At 37.1% G+C, this 17,687-nt stretch overlaps 1 protein-coding gene and 1 pseudogene across 1 annotated transcript; one reads left to right on the top strand and one right to left on the bottom strand.

The window, feature by feature from the left end:
• Positions 1–10: 10 nt before the first annotated feature.
• LOC145483826 (heterogeneous nuclear ribonucleoprotein L-like) lies at positions 11–12,776 on the top strand. Its single transcript, XM_081462371.1, has 15 exons — positions 11–323; positions 567–615; positions 1,235–1,273; positions 1,998–2,068; positions 2,477–2,558; positions 3,007–3,092; positions 3,869–3,965; positions 4,344–4,410; positions 7,432–7,655; positions 8,381–8,502; positions 8,839–8,969; positions 10,389–10,462; positions 10,727–10,781; positions 11,482–11,577; positions 12,252–12,776. The coding sequence occupies exons 1-15, from the start codon at positions 70–72 to the stop codon at positions 12,308–12,310; spliced, it is 1,506 nt and encodes a 501-aa protein (XP_081318497.1). The 5' UTR covers positions 11–69; the 3' UTR covers positions 12,311–12,776.
• Positions 12,777–12,830: 54 nt separating this feature from the next.
• LOC145485690 (uncharacterized) lies at positions 12,831–14,953 on the bottom strand (annotated as a pseudogene).
• Between the last annotated feature and the right edge of the window lie 2,734 nt (positions 14,954–17,687).

Raw genomic sequence — 17,687 nt, 5'->3', positions numbered from 1 at the left:
GCGTTTTGATCGAAGGCAGGTGACAAGTGTACCAAGAGCATTGTGGGTAGGCAATGATTCGGATTCAACATGGCGGAAAAACATGCGCTCGATTGCAGTGATAGCAGTTATGCCGAAGGTGGGTACGAAAATGGCAGTTTCAAGCGGCAAAGAGTTGATTCAGGAGCTGCGGAAGGATACGAACAAAGATCTTACCAAGACTCTGGAGGTCGTAGCAATCCGCATTATACGGAACCCTCGCCAGTAGTTCATGTCCGTGGTATTGCGGACGAAGCCCGCGAACAAGATCTGTTGCATGCTCTTTCATCGTTCGGTACCATCAGGTATGTGAGATATGGTTATCAGTATGTTGTTTTTTTCAGGAGACAGTAATGATGTGCAGTTCTTGCCTTTCAAAAAAAAAAAATCGAAGCTCCACAGGCAGCGAACTGCTGGCAAATCAAAATATTTATCGCCACCGGCTGCATAGGAAATTGACCTTCTGAAGTTGAATGGTTTCTTTAATTGTAAACTTGTGATAGCTTGAATTTATTCTTCTCTCGCTGATATTATTTATTTTATTTCAGTTGTGTAACGATGATGCCGAAGCTGCGACAAGCGTTGGTGGAATTTGAAGTGAGGGAATAAAACATTAGAGCATTGATATGGAATTTTTTTCTTTCCGAACAGGGACTGGTGTAATATTTTCAAATTAGCCATATTCGCTTTCGTGCTCGTCTTAGTAAGGAAGCTACAGTCTTGCTGAATCTGAAAGATTTGCTGTACATTAAATACAACAGTTGTGGATAACTTGAACTTAAAATCCTCCTTTTTTGTCATGTTTACAACAACTTTTTTGGCTTTGTTCCTGCTAGTACGATCTTTTTTGAAAGCAGATGGCATGACCTTGTGACAAGCATGTTAATATTGTTCATACATTAGTCACGCGTTTTTGATCACATGAAAGGCTCTTAAATTTATCGTGAGTAGGGCAGCTTACATTCTCCATGTATGCACTGGGATTGTGAAACTCATTCCGTGGTATAAAGCAAATTGCAGGAGACCTCAAGATAATATTTTTTAAATCTTGAAAAATGCTGGGCTTAAAATAAAAATGTGGTGTTGTTTTCAATGAAATGAATGGATTCCCCACACCCTCAACAGGGATTTTTATCCCTTATACTGCTAATTTTCTTTGAAATGTCATGCAAACATCAGGCAATACTTAGTTTTTGTCTTGTTTTTCTTATTCCAGGACATTTCATCTGCAAAGTCCCTCATGGGATATACTCAGGTGACACTGCAAAAATTCAATTTATTCCTTGCGATAATGAAAGTGCTGAGATGTTGACGGCAGTAAGGGCAGTATGCTAACATTCGTATGAAGACAGTTGATGCAGGAGAATTGACTAAAACTACTTCAGAAACCCAGCAACTATTGATATTTTGGGGCAAAAATTTTAATTTCTTGCAAACGAGATATTCACAGCTGGCAAATTGATTGATCAAGTGTCATAGATCTGCAGATATGTGTAAGGAAAGCCTTAACAATGATCTACATGTATGCTTACGTACTTACTGCCCATCATACCAAAATGGCCTTTCTACAATGTATACACAGTCGTAGCTATATCTAAAGATATATTGCACTGCTAGTATCCGCATGAACAGTCTAATATGAACTTTTTTGATACTATGGTTGTGTGAAAAAGGTGGGAATGGCCCATAGGTTACTATGGCTCAAACTTCCGACAGTTTTTATAGATTTTTTTCTTGATAGCAAATGTCGGTGGCACTGTAGGAAAAAGTTCATTGTTACATGTATGTGATACAGAATGTATTTGTAACCATGTAATATAACAAATTGATAATAATTTTCTGTTATTTTGTTTTTCATTTCTTTTTTCTTGACAGTAAATGTAAGTGGCAGTGCAGAACCATGTTCAGTGTTATGTGATATGTGTAGCCATGTTATACTGCAAGTATTGATTATTAATTTTCTGTTATTTCTACTTTAGAGTGGACAGACTATTGTTTTACGTGGAAGACCTGCGTATTTCAATTACTCGAAAAGCAAGAGTATATCAAAGTAAGTGATATATATGTTCATGCAAAAGACATAAATCACAATAATAAATTGCAATCAGTTGTTCATTTATTCTGCGGTTGTTGTTTTTTTGGTGACAACTTTCAGACCAGAAACATCCCTGTATACATGTAGAAAGTTATAGCGTAACTTGCCACAGTATGTGTGTGAAAGTCATGAACCAGTAAAGAGTTGGTTCTTGCTTAGTGTGTGTGTATCAAGTTATGGCTGCCACGGAAAGTTTTGGAGAGCACAAGAAAAGCATAAGAGTTGCTGAAGGTGCAGCTGAGACCAACTCGGAGATTTTTACCTTGATGCCTGAATAGAAATTAGGTAGACTGAACCAGCATGCATGCTTTGTTGTAATATAAAATAATATCATTTCTTATGTTCATTATAAACTTGCTACAGGAACCTCTCCGTACAGCAGGAGCTTCCCGTGAACAGAATTCTTTTGATCACCGTCATTAATCCCCAATATCCAATCACGACAGTAAGTGAAAGTTATGTAGTTACAGTATGTAGCACTTTTCTGCTGTCTGTCAATCAAACTTCACTGTCCCTTTTTTGTGTTTTTGTTCAAAGTGCATCATGCAATGGAAGTGTGCACTTGGTTAAAAGATGAATAGCGTTGTACAGTACATGTGCATGTGTGTCCAATGGTTAAGTTTACTCCCACCAGCAAGAAATTGTAATTGTGAACAGATTGGACCACAGTTTAACAATTTGAAAATGTTTTAATTCTCTACTTGTGAGATGCTTTGCTGAACTGAATTTTGTTTTCAATCAATTTTAAAAGTCAACGCAGGATATGAAGGTTTTTTTCACATGCTTATTACTCAAGAATGTTTAACGTACAAGCTTCATACTATGTGAATTAATTACTTGTTTTATTATGCTTGCTGTAAAAAAAATATATTCTTTGACATTTTTGTTTGCAGGACATTCTTCACACTATCTTCAGTAAACAAGGTCATGTCTTAAGGATTGTCATCTTCAGAAAAAGTGGATTACAGGCAATGGTCGAGTATCCTTTTGCTCTTGTGCAATGTATTCACAAAGCAGGAAGAGAAGTCGTGAGCTTCCCAGTGTAACAGGATCATAATTGAGATCAGGGCTGTTCTGTATCTGCAGGGAAGTTGCTAAGAAAAACTGAAGGTCTCTCATTAGCAAACCCAGCCAGCTTTTGTGGCCTCCATTAGGTATTAAAGATTTTCCTGCATAGAGATGGTCAAATTGGGAGAGCAGAATTACTGTTCTCAGAGTTAGCCAATTTGTGCAATACCTGGCCTTTAATAAAACCCCTGCTTTCAATCCTTTGAAAGCAAGACATGCATAAGAAGTTTGACTGTGTGATTTTATATTTATTTGAACAACACATTAATAGTAATGTAAAAAGTAATGTTCATTTTCTAATAATGCACTTGCCAAAAAATAAAAAAATAAAAAATAAAAAATACTCAATTCCAGTTGGCTAAGAGTGGTGCAATTCAAGTGTACACCCATGCAAGTTATAACGAATATATCTGAAGTTAGTACTAAGACACTTAAAGATTACCAATCTTGTCATTCAAGGTATTTTGAAGGTGGTCAAAGTTTACCCGAAGATTTCTGAACTAAGGTATAATGTTTTTTGAGCAGTTCCAAAGATCGCCTAAACCCTTTCAAGGAATAGCAAATATCACCCACTGAGTCGCCAACTTTCTTTTCTAGATGGAGATTTGTGTGATTACCTGTACTAATTGCATGATCACCAGTTGTTAAAACACATTTTACCTTGACCACTGCTGTACTGTTCAACAGATTTGCGTCTGTGGACCAAGCACAACAAGCCAAAGATGCCTTGAATGGAGCTGATATTTACACTGGCTGTAACACACTGAAAATAGAATACTCAAGGGTATTGTAATAAACTTCATGCAGTTTAATGCTTCTCTTTCTTCATTTCTGAGTCCTGGTAAATTTCAAATTCAGGGAATTTGTGATGATTCTATCAAACAATATTTGCCTCTGACAATATTAAGATCATGACAGTGTTTTGTGGTTAGTAACATGATTTTAACCTTTAGTTGCCAGTCTCCTCAGTAGCTGCAGACATTTCTGATGTTATTGCTTCATATATTTCCATATTGGGTTTAATATTAATGGGGGAAATTTATCAAACACTTAGTTAAACAGTATTTGACCACATTTTCAAACACTTCAAAGTTCTTCAAAAATTCAACAATTTGTACTGTAGCAAAACACAAGATGTTACATGTAATACTTTTATTTGCAGGCCACCTCACTTAATGTTTACAAGAATGATGAAGAAACATTTGATTATACAGAAGACAAGGCATATGGTAAATATATTAGTTCACTCTGCTGTAATCTCTCATTTATAAGATTTAATACATTTACATGTAAGTTTGGAATTGGCATTGACTGCATTGGGACTCACCAATACACTTGGGTGGTCTCCCTTTTAAAAATTGTTTTAAATTTATGAATTTATTTTTGAATTTACTGTTTAAAAAAGAGAGTGTCAAAAAACTGGTTGACAGATGGCACTTATATATTTATACATGTATTTAATGTAAATGAATTGCATGGAAGATAACTGACTGAAATGAGCCACTCTTTATCAGAACAAATTATTCAAAATCTAGTCTGTGATGAAACATTGTCTCAAGTGTCAAAAATACCGTGCACGACAAGTACTACATTTACGTTCTCAAAAAATCCATTAAATCAAAAAACCAAAGCCACAAAAGTGTTTGCTGAAGGAAACCAAAGCATCAAAATCAATTGCATGCACATGTCGTCAGGCTTTTGACTCACTGAGAGCATTTGAATGTCTCTTGAACTGTATAGTTGTATTTGACACAATTTTGTGAATGTCCAGTGCTGTGTTACTATGTTACCGTGTTTACATTGTACAGTACAGTACATGCATGTTAAGAATATTGCTTTGATCTGTTATCAAGAGCTACATGTATTGCTGTGTCTCATTCCAAATACAATGTAATGGTGGGCAACTTCTTTCGTATAATTACCTTAAGTTATGACCAAATTTTAAGCAAAAAAAAAAAAAAAGAGGACTAAAATGTGAATGTATTTATCGTTACCAGTATGTCTTTTTATAACATTTATTTGTAAATACATTGTACTCTTTTTTATAAGAAAAATACTAATTCTCTTGATTTCCAAGCTTACAACAAGCCCCACTGCGCTTTAAATCAGTCAATTTTTCCATACATGCCAGTCTTAGTTCTAGTTTGATGCAGAGTAGAGGGCTGATGAAAAGCCAGCAGGGTTTAAGTAAGTCCTTAAAGGTACTGCATTTAGGTTTTCTGTATTCCAGTGTTTTTTTTCTTCGCACATACCAAATTATTCAAGGCCTTTGATTTGTATAACCATTTCATTGTTAAGATACAGCATGCATTTTAGAATTATTGTTTTTCTCCCACCTTGCACATCAAAATGGCAAGGAAAAATAAGAGATTCATACAGCTGCAATGTTATTTTTGCCATATAATTCTAAAAAAAATAAAATAAAATTCCATTATTCATTATCAGTGAATTAAAAAAAAAAAAACCATCAGAATTTTAATCCAGTTGGTGTTACAGTCATGCAGTTGTAAAGGTTACACAGCTTTTAAGGCCACAATATGAAACTCAGTATGTGAAAGCCTGCATTTCAATCTAAGGATGCACACTTTGAACTTTGCTTCGCCAACAAATTTTTTCGCTCAAGTGGTTGTCATCATACGTATACATGTACATTCACTCCCGACCACTGGCAGTTTCTAAAACAATTGATTCATGCTTTTAGTTTTACATAATCAAATTATGATGTACTTGGGAAGATGGGAGAACACTCAGGAATCTAAAGTTGCTTTCAGCTGTGCCTGTCTGCATACAGTAGGAGGCTATGCCTCGAGCAACTGTTGCACTTCTTTGGTGCTCTCCAAACTCCTCACATTCACCATGATGTAGTGGTGCGGGCTGAAGCATGAACCAATTGTGAAATGTTTGTCACTGTTTATAATGGCTTTGAACTGAAGATAATTTTCCACATTCTCTATTTATGGCACCAGGTTTGCTACCCATTACCAGATGGTAGCGTTAGAGGTCTGTGTACAACAGAAAATTTTCAGATATTGAAATCAGCATTTTAGCTTCTTTATACATTTTGGAACGTTTTCGATTCAACATAAGCATGCTTATTAAACTTTGTGATCTTAGTCATGCCAGCATGATAACAATGTATCAATTACAAAAAAAAACACCAAAGCAAACAAAAGCAAAACAAAAAAAGTGATAAACCACTTTAAGGTTTTTGTTCCTGTGTTTTCTCCAAAGTAAGTACTAAGCAACACCATGAGTACAGTCATCTGTTAACACAACAGTGGTAAAACTGATCTGGTTGCACTGTGATGCACAATAAATTTAATGTATACACATACAGTATTGTGAAAAGAAGTGCAAATAAGTGCTGTTGAGTTTTGCTCTTTGTTTTGACAACATTTCACGGAATTTTACCTGAAATTTCTGTGTCTGATGTTTATTGAGACAAAAATTTTGGAATAGTGAAAATTTGCAATGAATATCTCATACACTGAATGCCATTTGTCTGGCACACGACAATGCAACAGCACTTTATTGACATGTCTATCAACATCACAACCATAACAGAATCGGAGTCAACAACAGGAAAAAACTACCCAAATGTTAATATACTTCTATTAACTTTAGCTGAGAATTCGCTAAGGGGTGGGAGGGTGGGGAAACCGTTGCACTGTCTGGCAAGAAAGAAAAACTGAATCACGTGACCAAGTGTGAAACTGACTTCCTGACTCATACCCAAGTCCCCCATTCAGTGTGAGAGAACTTCGTTTCCTGCCTCTTTCGCAAGCTCAGCCAGCAGGAAAAACTTTGCAAAGCCAAGTAAAACAGTTTTGTACCAGTAGAAACTACAGTGTACATTGTAAAGACTTCAGAGTCTTGAAAAAAAAGTTATCGTTCAAAATGAAATTTTCTTCATTTCCATCGAAAAACCCTTAAATTTCACTGAATACCATTTGCACTGCTTTACACAATATATATATATTTTTTTACTGCACTAGTAATATTAGCTATTGACAATGTTTATCTCCTTGTTATCTCAAACCTGGTTATCATAGCTTTTTGTATCTCACACTGAAACCCATTTCTGTTTTTTCTTTGAAGTAATTGTTCAGTGACTCCAAAAACGACCATTTATTTTTCCTTCAGTTACTTGAGGTGACTGGATTATGTTATCATTTCTTGTGGGTGCTCCTACTTCTTGAAAAGTGTTTAATATCACCGTTTCCTCATGTAATTTGCCTGTTGCTTTCTAGGTGTTGCTCCGCCAAGGCCACCAATGAAAGAAGGTCTCCTCAGTCGCCCTCCAGGGGGACCTTATCCTGGCCGAGGAGGGATGGCAATGCATGCTCCCCGGCCCTTGCTTCAGCCATCACCCATGGCGGGAGGTTGTGTTCTCATGGTGTATGGACTGCATGAGCACAAGATGAATTGTGATCGAGTCTTCAATATTCTTTGCTGCTATGGGAATGTTCTGAAGGTATGAAAATTGCCTGAAATATTTAAGGTTCACATGTTTACAATGTAATAGGCCATGTTTGTATTCTTGTTATTGGACAGGAACTACAGCCTTGGTAACAAGGGTTGGAAAAAGTCATTCCATACACATTTTGCCCCTTCCCACCCCTGTGCAATGTTGACAAAACACTTTCAGCTAACACAATTTTCATTCTACCATTTTCCAACATTGTATAAAAATAAATAGTGTAAGGGGAATGGGGGTGCTGCCACTTATTCTGTAGGTATTAGGGTAAATGATTTCATGGGTTTGCCTATTTTCCAACACAATTTGTCCATGGTTGTAGCTTGCCATTCAGGCTCATGTAGGGGAATATCATTAAAAAGAGATAAATGTCATTTGCATTTTAAATGAATCCCCCACATTAGCCTCAGTTGCAAGCTAGTTCTAGTCCAATATCAAGAATGCCAAAATGGTCCATTGTCGTACTGTGACCAATGGTAAATGAACAGCTGATGTGTATGTGCATGAGATAAGGGAAACAAACACCAACTTATGATTTGGAAGAAAACTGTTTTTAGCTAAGGTTCCCTTTAAACTCCCTATTACTATGTCTTGGTGAACCAACAGCTGGTATGAATAGTGAAATTCACCTTTAATAGTATCATCTTGATGGCTTACTCAATTCTCAGAACTGGTGTCCAAAGGAATCATAAGGCATTTGTTAAGGAGAATTTATCTTTCAGGTGAAGTTCCTGATGAACAAGCGTGGTGCTGCCATGGTAGAGATGGGTGATCACATTGCTTGTAACACAGTTATTCAGTGTCTGGGAGGACAGCAGCTCTTTGGCAGCCAGATTGACTTCAGGTTAGTTTTGTTTGGCCTGTGCATTGCTGATTTCCATTTGTCTTCATCAGGTTCACAAAGAGAACACAAACAAAAAAATTGTGAGTTGCATGTAAACTACTACAGATGATTGAGACACAACAGCTGTGCTTGTAGTTGAGAAGACAACAACCGAGCTACAGTTGGTTCTTATTAACAATTTTTGTTGTGATTTTTCTTTCTTCTCACAGTTGCTTGCAGCAAGTTTTATATTATCCATATTATCCCTCTCTGTGAGTTGGTATTTCAAGTTAGCAAAGCTCCATAGTATATTCATACCATAATTCCTTTACCTTGTATTGTTGATTGTTATTGCAGTTTTTCCAAGCAGAAGTATCTCGTGGATTCCTCATCTGTCATGAATTTGCCAGATGGGACACCGTGTTACAAGACATACTCTAATTCCAAGAATCAGCGCTTTTGGACACCAGAACAAAGCAGCAAGAATCGTATCCTTTACGTAAGGTTTTAAAAACTTCATCCATTTCTCACCATCTATACTATACAAGCAGAAGGTGGCAACAGTATTATTGGTCTCAAAATGCATATGTAGCCAAGGTTTTGCTGAGAGAGAAATTGTGCATAGAGCAGGAACCACAGCAACTGCTCCTGTGGCAGCTTTAAGGTGGCTCCATAGGGTAATCATTTATGGCGTTGCGCGCGCAAGTGTTACGTTTTGAATGCTGTTTTTGCATTCGCTTTCACACCCAGTCCTTTCAAACTTATTACATGTAATAACGAATGATTAAATAGTGTTTTGCTATCATCTCTGTTAAAATTTTGGGCTTTAGTCTTGAATTATAAATGCCCAAACAAATGTGTTTATTACTGTTGTGTGGCTTTATTTGTGATTTTCTTGAATTTTCTTCGGTAAAATCTTCCAAAATTTTTACAACACATCGCTTCTAGCGGGATACGAATTTTAAACACGAAAAAAGTAGGGTTTGTAGAGGCAGTTTTGTCGATTTTTTCAAATTTATGTCTTTCACCGCTGCAAAAAATCTGGTCTTGTAGATTTCCCTGAAAAACGAGCTCCGACTAAAGTAAAATATTTACTACCAATGTGCCAAATTTTACGGAATTTCACCGAAGGAAACGCGAGAAAATTTACTGTCAGTTTTGCTTTTTGTGCTCATGTTGACGTCAGAAAATATCCAAAAACACTGACGTTTTCCTTCGAGCGCGCGCAGATTACTTGAGCTTTCATCCTTAGCACGCGTGCGATCGTAAAACTATAGGGAGCCACCTTAAGTATGATTATATAGATGGCGCTTAAAAACAAACAAACAAACAAACAAACAAATGAACAATTAAAACAAAAACAAAAACAAAAACATAAACGTAACAAGTTGGGGGAAAAGATCAAGATACATAAAGTATTTTAGCTAATCTAGGTGAAAAGCCAGATGTGATATGAAGTCAGGGAAACAGTTTTCAAAGACTGCCATTGCTTATAATTGACGTAGTTGAACTGAAGCAAGTTTGTAACAGGAACACAGATATCATTTGACAGGCAAATAACTTGGAGTTAATGTTTTTGTTTGTATTATGACATTTTGGCATGTGGACGTCCGTTCCATAGGAATATGAACAGCTGTCGGGAAAAATAAATTCTAGGGTATTAACTGAATTCACTGAGCTAGTTCTCTACTCGTCTGCCTGGTACCTATGAAACTGGCAATGCTAAGAGGAAAGTTGTGCCGTCTTGAATTTGAATCAGTCTTTCAAGTTTGATTCTGTTCTTTTATTTTTGTTTTTGTTTTTTCTTTTCTTCAATGACAATATCGCACTCAACTTGAAGTGTATTGCGACATGTACATGTTCAAGTAATTTAAAAAATGTTTTTATATAACTTAACTTTGTACTAGGCATTTTTTCTCCTACAAAAGTCTTGCATTTCTTTAATGCTCCGCCGGACTTTTCTACAGAAAAAGTCAACGAGGTAAGTTTCTTTTGTCCAGAGTACTTCCCACTCGTCAACCTAGTGATGTGGTGTACACTAATATAGTGTTTTCTCCCACTTTCCTCCTGTTGTTCAGTGGTAGAGCCTCCCTTTAGCTAGCTGTCACTCCTCAGGAAACTACTGTTTCATAACATTTTAAGCCAGGCAACTACCATGTTCTGCATAGCAAAGCAGTTGTGAAATTGTCACTGTGGAGAAGTTAAATTTGTTTTAATTGAACTTTCAATCTATTCTTCATTGTAGATGTGTTCAAATTGTGGAGTCGAACGTCCGGTTGCTGTCAAAGTGTTTCCTAATGGTGAGTAAATTCATAATCCTCTCGCCCCTTCTTTTTGTCTCTCCGCTCAGAAAAGCCGCTTTTCTCAAGTATTAATAGAGCATTTCAACAAGCAGTTGGTGGGTGTGGAGGGATAGGTACATACAGAGAACTGGAAAAAGAGGGAGAAGTGGAATCCTTGGAGATTGTCACGTAAGCTTGTTGTCACGACATTTCATGTTGCTTTTGTTGCCTAGCAACATTCACGCCGTACACCGAAGGCTCATTTTCAGTTCCAAGACCAACCAAAACATCTTCTTGGTTTCACGACATGAAGTGCGCATTTTCAGCGTAAATCCTTCCTCGGAAGTGACCTCAGGTCAACCATTGCGCACAGCACATTTTTGGGATTCGTGAGAATACCACGGATAAAGGGGTGTTTTTGTTTTACGTCAACGAAAAGCCAGAAACTTCTGGAGAATATGGGGTCTTTGAAAGAACGAATGTTGTGGAAACAAGGAAAAACCTATCATACAAATACATGTACTCTGGCTTGATCTTGTTCTCCGTGCTAGGATCGAGGGAAAGGGTTAAGATGGGGCATTTGAATTAAGAACCGTAAAAATTGAGTAACAGCTGTAAAATGAAAAGAAATCTTGACTTTTTTGATGATCATTTTTGTTCATTGTCATTATTATTTTTTTTCTTAATTAGTTTATTATTATCTTTTTTAACTTTGCAGCTACTCGTTCAGCAGCAGGTCTAATGGAATGGGAAAATCCGTCTCAGGCCCTTGAGGTTCTGGCAGCATGTAATCATTACGTCATACGTGATGCTGGTACGGTGAATTTATTACTAGTTTCAAATCTGAAGCTCTGGTCATGATCAGTCTCTTATGCGGCCAGCTTCCCCTGCCCTTGGGAAACTCTGTTATATTCACAGTAAATCCCTAGTGTTACACAGTGTAAGAGAGTGCGAAAACAAGCTGGCCTTTTTCTTCGCTTCAGAGGTCCTGGAACGTACCATCTCTCACAGATAATCAATCTTTCCGCTCTGTATAAAAAATAGTACGAATCACTCCCACTAAAATCTGAATGTATAGATAACAATTTTTATATCCTTTATGGGACTAGAACTATATACTGCTGTATCATAACACTGTATTGGCATGCTGAAAATTCTTGTTTGCTACCAACTTAAACTTTTCTGTTTCAGCGATTTCGTTTTCGTAAGCGGCTAGCTCCGGTTTTGACCACTGGTGTTGGGGGCACTTACAAGAGCTTCGGCTGTAGGTTATAGCTAGCCGGGCTTTGCTCAATTTTGGACTAGAACTCGCTGCAACGCTTGCTGTGAGAAAATCTTGGGGACCCTCATGTGTTTCCATGTAGATTACGTCTGAGAATTTTCTTGTATATATATGATGATATTTTTAAAATTCTCCTGGCCTTTTCTGCATCACAATGTCTGGATGTCTTATGAAATTTTAAATGTTAATCTCGTCTTTCGTTTCAGCTGCCAAAACCATCTTCACAGTTAAACTCGCCTTTTCGTCCATGTCAAGCGCACAATAACAAGGGGCCTGTCGCCAACTCTACTCACATTACCCCTGGCATTTTCCGTAGACGTTGACCACCCTGTCAGGGGTAGGGAAAGGATTTAATCGACACCGAAACTCGGACATGGGACGGCAGAAAGAACTTTGCAAGCGACAACTTCAAGTCGCGATTTATTTTTAAGTTAAAATGACTTAAGAGAGAAGTATTAGGAATAAGTTATAAACGAACCACAAGAGTTTCTTCGAGTTAACGTTTTGTTACTTTATTACTTTATTTTAACAGCATTTTACTTGAAACTTTCTTTTGCATTTCATCAAGTGCTTAAAGATAATTATATTTTAGCGTTGAATTCCGTGATAACATTTCGTCCAGTTAGACGTAGATGTGGAAAATTTTATGGTATGAGAGAATTAACTTTACAGTTATGTATTTACCAAACTGACACTTACTGAGATTATTAAAATACCCAATATTACAGAAAGTGCTTGTGGTGAAAGTGGAATTCTTGTTTCTGTGAACTTTCATGGATTGTCCGTCAATCAGGAATAGAAGTTGTGGTAAATGCCTTCAGCTTTTCAGAGTGAGTTTTTGAGGGGTTGGTGAATACCAATCATTAGAAAACTCAGAAAAGAAATGGGCAAAAGGCGTTCCACAGATTGTGCAACGTGCATGAAGTGCAACACGAGAGTTCAACTCAATCGGGGTTAAAGTCATTCTCAATACTGGGATTAAAGCAATGAATTCGATTATTTAAACGAAGTTCATGTTAAGTCGCGTTACTTACAATATGAAATTCTCTTGCTGATTCGAGAAAAGTTGGGGTTCAAAATATACATATTTCATTATCCACATAAGCAGTAACCAGGGCAAAACTTACTTTTAACCAAGCCTTATTTACAACACTTAGTTTTACCTTTGTTCTGGAAACATTATGCAGACTCGTGGTTTCGATGTCCTAACAATTTTATACAGATAAGAAGGCTTTCTATTACTGTAAATGTTTGGCGAGCTTTGGATTTTGATAATTTTCTCAAACTGTTCGTCAAATTGAAATATGCGCCACGAAATTCTCGAGCAAAAACCTGGAAAGAGGCGGCATTTCCAGAAGCAAAGGCTATTCTCCAAGTCAATAGGCCTTTTTTGTTTCAAAACTAGTCCTCGTGCAAAACCTTTCAAAAGAAAATGAGGTTCATTAGTTGAAGAAGAGCCCGTTGGGGAAACACATTTTTGCGTGAGGACTCGTTTTGAAACAAAAGCGCAAGGCACTCGGAAATGGCCTACTGATGCTTCCAAAAATGTATTTGTGATTCGAGTTGGTAGGCTATGAAAAGAATTTGAATATGAAAGTCCTTTACCACTCATGCTTAGCTCCAAACCAGTGCTGTGTTGTCGACACAGGCGAAGAGGTACAGCGGTGATCAGCATTTACAGTACCGTAACTATAATAGCCAAAGTTTCTTTCGTTACTATTAATTGTCCCTGGACTTCCATCGAAATCACAGCCCCATCCCAGTTTACTCTGGTAACTCTTAATGCTCCAAGCTTTCCCAGCTATTTGGTTTGTCCCGGCTGTGCAGTTAGAGCACTCATGTCCCCGGATGTTTATGTACTCATATAACTGACACATATTACTCCAGGTGTCAAATATGTCGTGACCTTCCAGCTTGGCGCGTGCGTAGTCGGTATACTGCAGACCATCTGTTGGGAAGTTACAGGTAACTCGTAGGTGTGTTGAGTGATTGGCAAGAGATTCCATCTGTGGTAAGGACAGGCGGTACGAGTTCCAATCCACTTCATTCTTTGTATGGTTCACTGGAAAATCTTTGCCAAACATTTTTTTTCGGAACATGTCTTTATTAGCCAAGGAAAATGATTGAATCAGAGCCCAAACAAATCCCGATTCTGATTCCATGTCACAGAAAACAGAAAACGCTTCGTTTACAGAATCAAAGATGAGGTACTTTCCAGATGTCGAAGCTCCGTTTTAAGCAATGTCTTTACAGGTTCTTGGATGTTTAATCTTGTCACATCGCCGGCCTGTGTGAGTGTTGGGGCAGGCACAGTAAACTGTGGCTTGTGAGGGTCACAGACCTCCTGGCATACCCCTCCGTTGACACAAGGATTGCCACGACAGCATCTGTTCACGCAGCGATGTATTCCCGGGATGAACTTTCCTCTGCCCTATTGCAAAATAAAAGAAAATAAACGAACCCTGAAGTTAGATCGCAAAGAATTAAGCAAATGAATGAATAAATGAGCGAACGAACGAACGAACGAATGAATGAACAAATCAATAAATTAGTTCACCTTCACTGTGTATCTCCTCGCCAAATCATAATAATGAACTCCTTGTTTTCGTTTCAGTGCTGCAGGCTCTAGTTCCTTATTAGCATCGTTTAGTTCACAGTTATTTTCCTCGGAAACAGGGGAATAATTTATGGTGGCACATAAGCAGTCGTTTTTACAAGTCACGTGACACTGGGCGGCGCTGTAGACTGTTAATCGCGTAAGCACATGACCCTCAAGGACGTGGTTATAAACAACATCTTCGTCGACAACAAACTTGAAGTTTTGGCAAATTACATTGCTGTCTACGGCATTGAGTAGGGTCAGGTGTGAAACCAAAGCCAGCACTCGTAACAAACACAAGGCACTCATAGTCAAGCTCCTATAACAACATAGAACAGTGAGGAAATAAAACGTTGTTGAAAGGTTTAGCGTGACGAGTGAATTCTCTTTTCAGAATTCGAAAGAAACGTCTCCAAGAGGATTTGAAACTCTTTCTTCTGGTCCTTTCGTGAGTTGATTGAAGTGAATGTCATGGATTCGAAATATAGTACGAGGAATTTTAAAACTCTTCATGATATCGCTTGTCTTCCCTAACGTAAATATATGGTTTATTAACAGATACGAGCATTTATGCACGTTAAAATGTTATTTTTGGGGATTATTTTTGACACGAAACAAAATCCGTGCTCACTTTCGAAAGAGTTAATCGTGCATTTGTAAACCCATCTTCTGTAGTTTTAGGTCCAAAAACTCTCTTACAGGCAACATGCCTCGCGGGTAAATACATCTAAAATGACAAACCAGGATTCGTTTAGGAGTAACTAGAAGATTCTGACAACTTCGAATATCAAATATAAGTGAACTCACCCACCGATATGCTTAGACAGTTCACAGTTTGTTGTAAGTTTGTTGAAAACCCGTAGAAGCTAGCTTGCTAGCCGGTTTGCAAAACATATCTCGGCTAGAAAATCCTGACGCCGTCATACGTGTCGTATATCACATAATTTACAGATCAGCTCTGCTTTGATTTTAGTATTAATAACAGTTAATTTTTAAACGTGTTTTTGGCGTCCACTTGGCGTTTATTATCAATAAATTTTGACTTTAAATTAAAACCGCTTAAAACCGCTTAAATTTCTTAAGAAGTTCTTGCTGCGTTGTTTGCACGTAAGTTTAGTTTAGAATGTAATACAGGAGATTAGCTGTAAAGCAACTAAATTTGAGAATATACTTGAAAAATTAAATAGGCTATAATCGGGGCGGATGTCACTCGATGGTAATTAATGTCGTTATTATACATTGTAGTCGCCATCTGCCTTTTTATTGGCTAAAAGCCTACAGTTAATCCTGGGAAACAGCGCAACCTACAGATTATTTACTAATCTGCTAGCAGATTAGTGAATAATCTGTAGGTTACGCGCGCATGACAAAAACCATATCCAATAATTGTTTATGGTAATGCCGATGTTAAAATCTTATCATTAAATGTGTCCAGTTATTCGCTAGCAAGTAATTAGCCAACCAGTTTACTACCTGTAGAAACATGAATCTGGCCTTAAAAGGTTAATCAGTGGATCTTTTATGTATTGCATAACATAATGTATCCCAGCAAAAAATATTTATTGTTAATCTGAAATGTTTTCACCTCCATTGGGGGTTTCCGCCTCATGGATGTGACTCTTCACTGGAGACTCAAACAACTGGACTTTTCATTGATAGAATTTTGCAGTCTTACTATACTTTGCAAGCTAGTTCTTAATAAACGATGTAATATTTCAGTTAGACAAGTTAAGCAATGCACTGACCCAGTTTTAAACCTAGAAATTAACTGCAAGAGGATCGAATTTCGATGAGTAAAGGACATGTGACAAAAGCCTAAGTACTTTTTAAAGGCAAGATCTATGCTAAAAATATTATTACTGGAATATTTCACGAAAATGACAAAAATTATTCAAAGATTGCAGATTATGTTTCTGTTGACGAAAATTAATTCAACAAGAAATATTTCGACACAGTAAGAGATTAATGTACCTCGCTAAGCAGGTACCAGAAATTCGAAACAGAAAATAACAAAATTAATTATTCAGTACGAGGTAAATGTATATAACGTTATCAGCTGTTATCACTTGATGTCCCTATATAAAACAAGGATTACCGTTGATTAAAATCGCTATTGGGATATTTTTCAACCCGCTGTTTGATTTAGCTTAGATGAGGTTTAGAAACAAAGTACCTTTTATAAGTGTTCTGTTTTGTCAACACACCAAACACCCGTGGATAACCAATTCTACGGAATCCACAATGAGAAGCTTTTTCGGCTTATTGAAACACATAGTTGTCATATTTGCCGAGGAAACTAAAAACTCTTTGTAGCAGTTGAGAATTTTATCGGTGGCGAGAGCCTGCTATGCTACAAACAGAAGTTCTTTAAACTTCAAAGAATTTAGTTTTACCCATGGAGCGCTCTAGATGCTCTTAAACAAGGGCATCTAATTAGCTTGCTATATTTTTGCCCTTTTCCATTTCTCCTCTTACTTGTCTACTTTATATTTATCTTTGTAATTTTAGAATGGAATAAATAAATAAAATGAAAAAAAAAATAGCAACATTTTAGCCTTGTATTTAGTCTGTTCTAGGATTTTTTCTTGTCGTAGCAGCGATGAAAAACTAATACGCACGATTGTCACAGTTTTGTTTTTAGGATGAAAGACCCGCATGAAAACCAGCTTAGACTGATGTGGCTTCCTTTCTAAATACTGTTATTTATTTATTTATTTGAATTGTTTTAATTCTCATTCGTCAAGAGTTATGTTACAATTATTCCACGAGTGCACATTGGATATGAGACAATAGCTGTATGTGTATATTCTAAAATCGATTTATAAATAATCGATTAGTATACACCACACAAGTGAGAGCTTTTTTCGCGATCTGATTGGTTACTCGGAAGTGATAAACAAAGTACTTGTCTTTCTCAACTTTCATTGGTTACGTTCATCGTCATTTATTTTCGTCGTCCCTGTGGTGTGTCTGGATTTTGCTTGACTTTAGCTAGTAGGGAGATGCTGTTTAGTTTCCACGGTCAGTAAATTTTAGACAGATA

Source organism: Orbicella franksi, chromosome 4 (genome assembly GCF_964199315.1).
Source record: "Orbicella franksi chromosome 4, jaOrbFran1.1, whole genome shotgun sequence".
In the NCBI taxonomy this organism is placed as follows: Eukaryota; Metazoa; Cnidaria; class Anthozoa; order Scleractinia; family Merulinidae; genus Orbicella; species Orbicella franksi.
This window is presented reverse-complemented; position numbering and strand designations above follow the sequence as displayed.

What these genes read in the sequence shown, in the direction of transcription:
- LOC145483826 (XM_081462371.1), top strand. Translation starts at nt 70, where the DNA reads ATGGCGGAAAAACATGCGCTCGATTGCAGTGATAGCAGTTATGCCGAA. An exon ending in CCCTCATGGGATATACTCAG is followed by an intron (nt 1,274 to 1,997) that starts GTGACACTGCAA and finishes TTTCTACTTTAG; the next exon opens with AGTGGACAGACTATTGTTTT. An exon ending in TGAAAATAGAATACTCAAGG is followed by an intron (nt 3,966 to 4,343) that starts GTATTGTAATAA and finishes TTTTATTTGCAG; the next exon opens with GCCACCTCACTTAATGTTTA.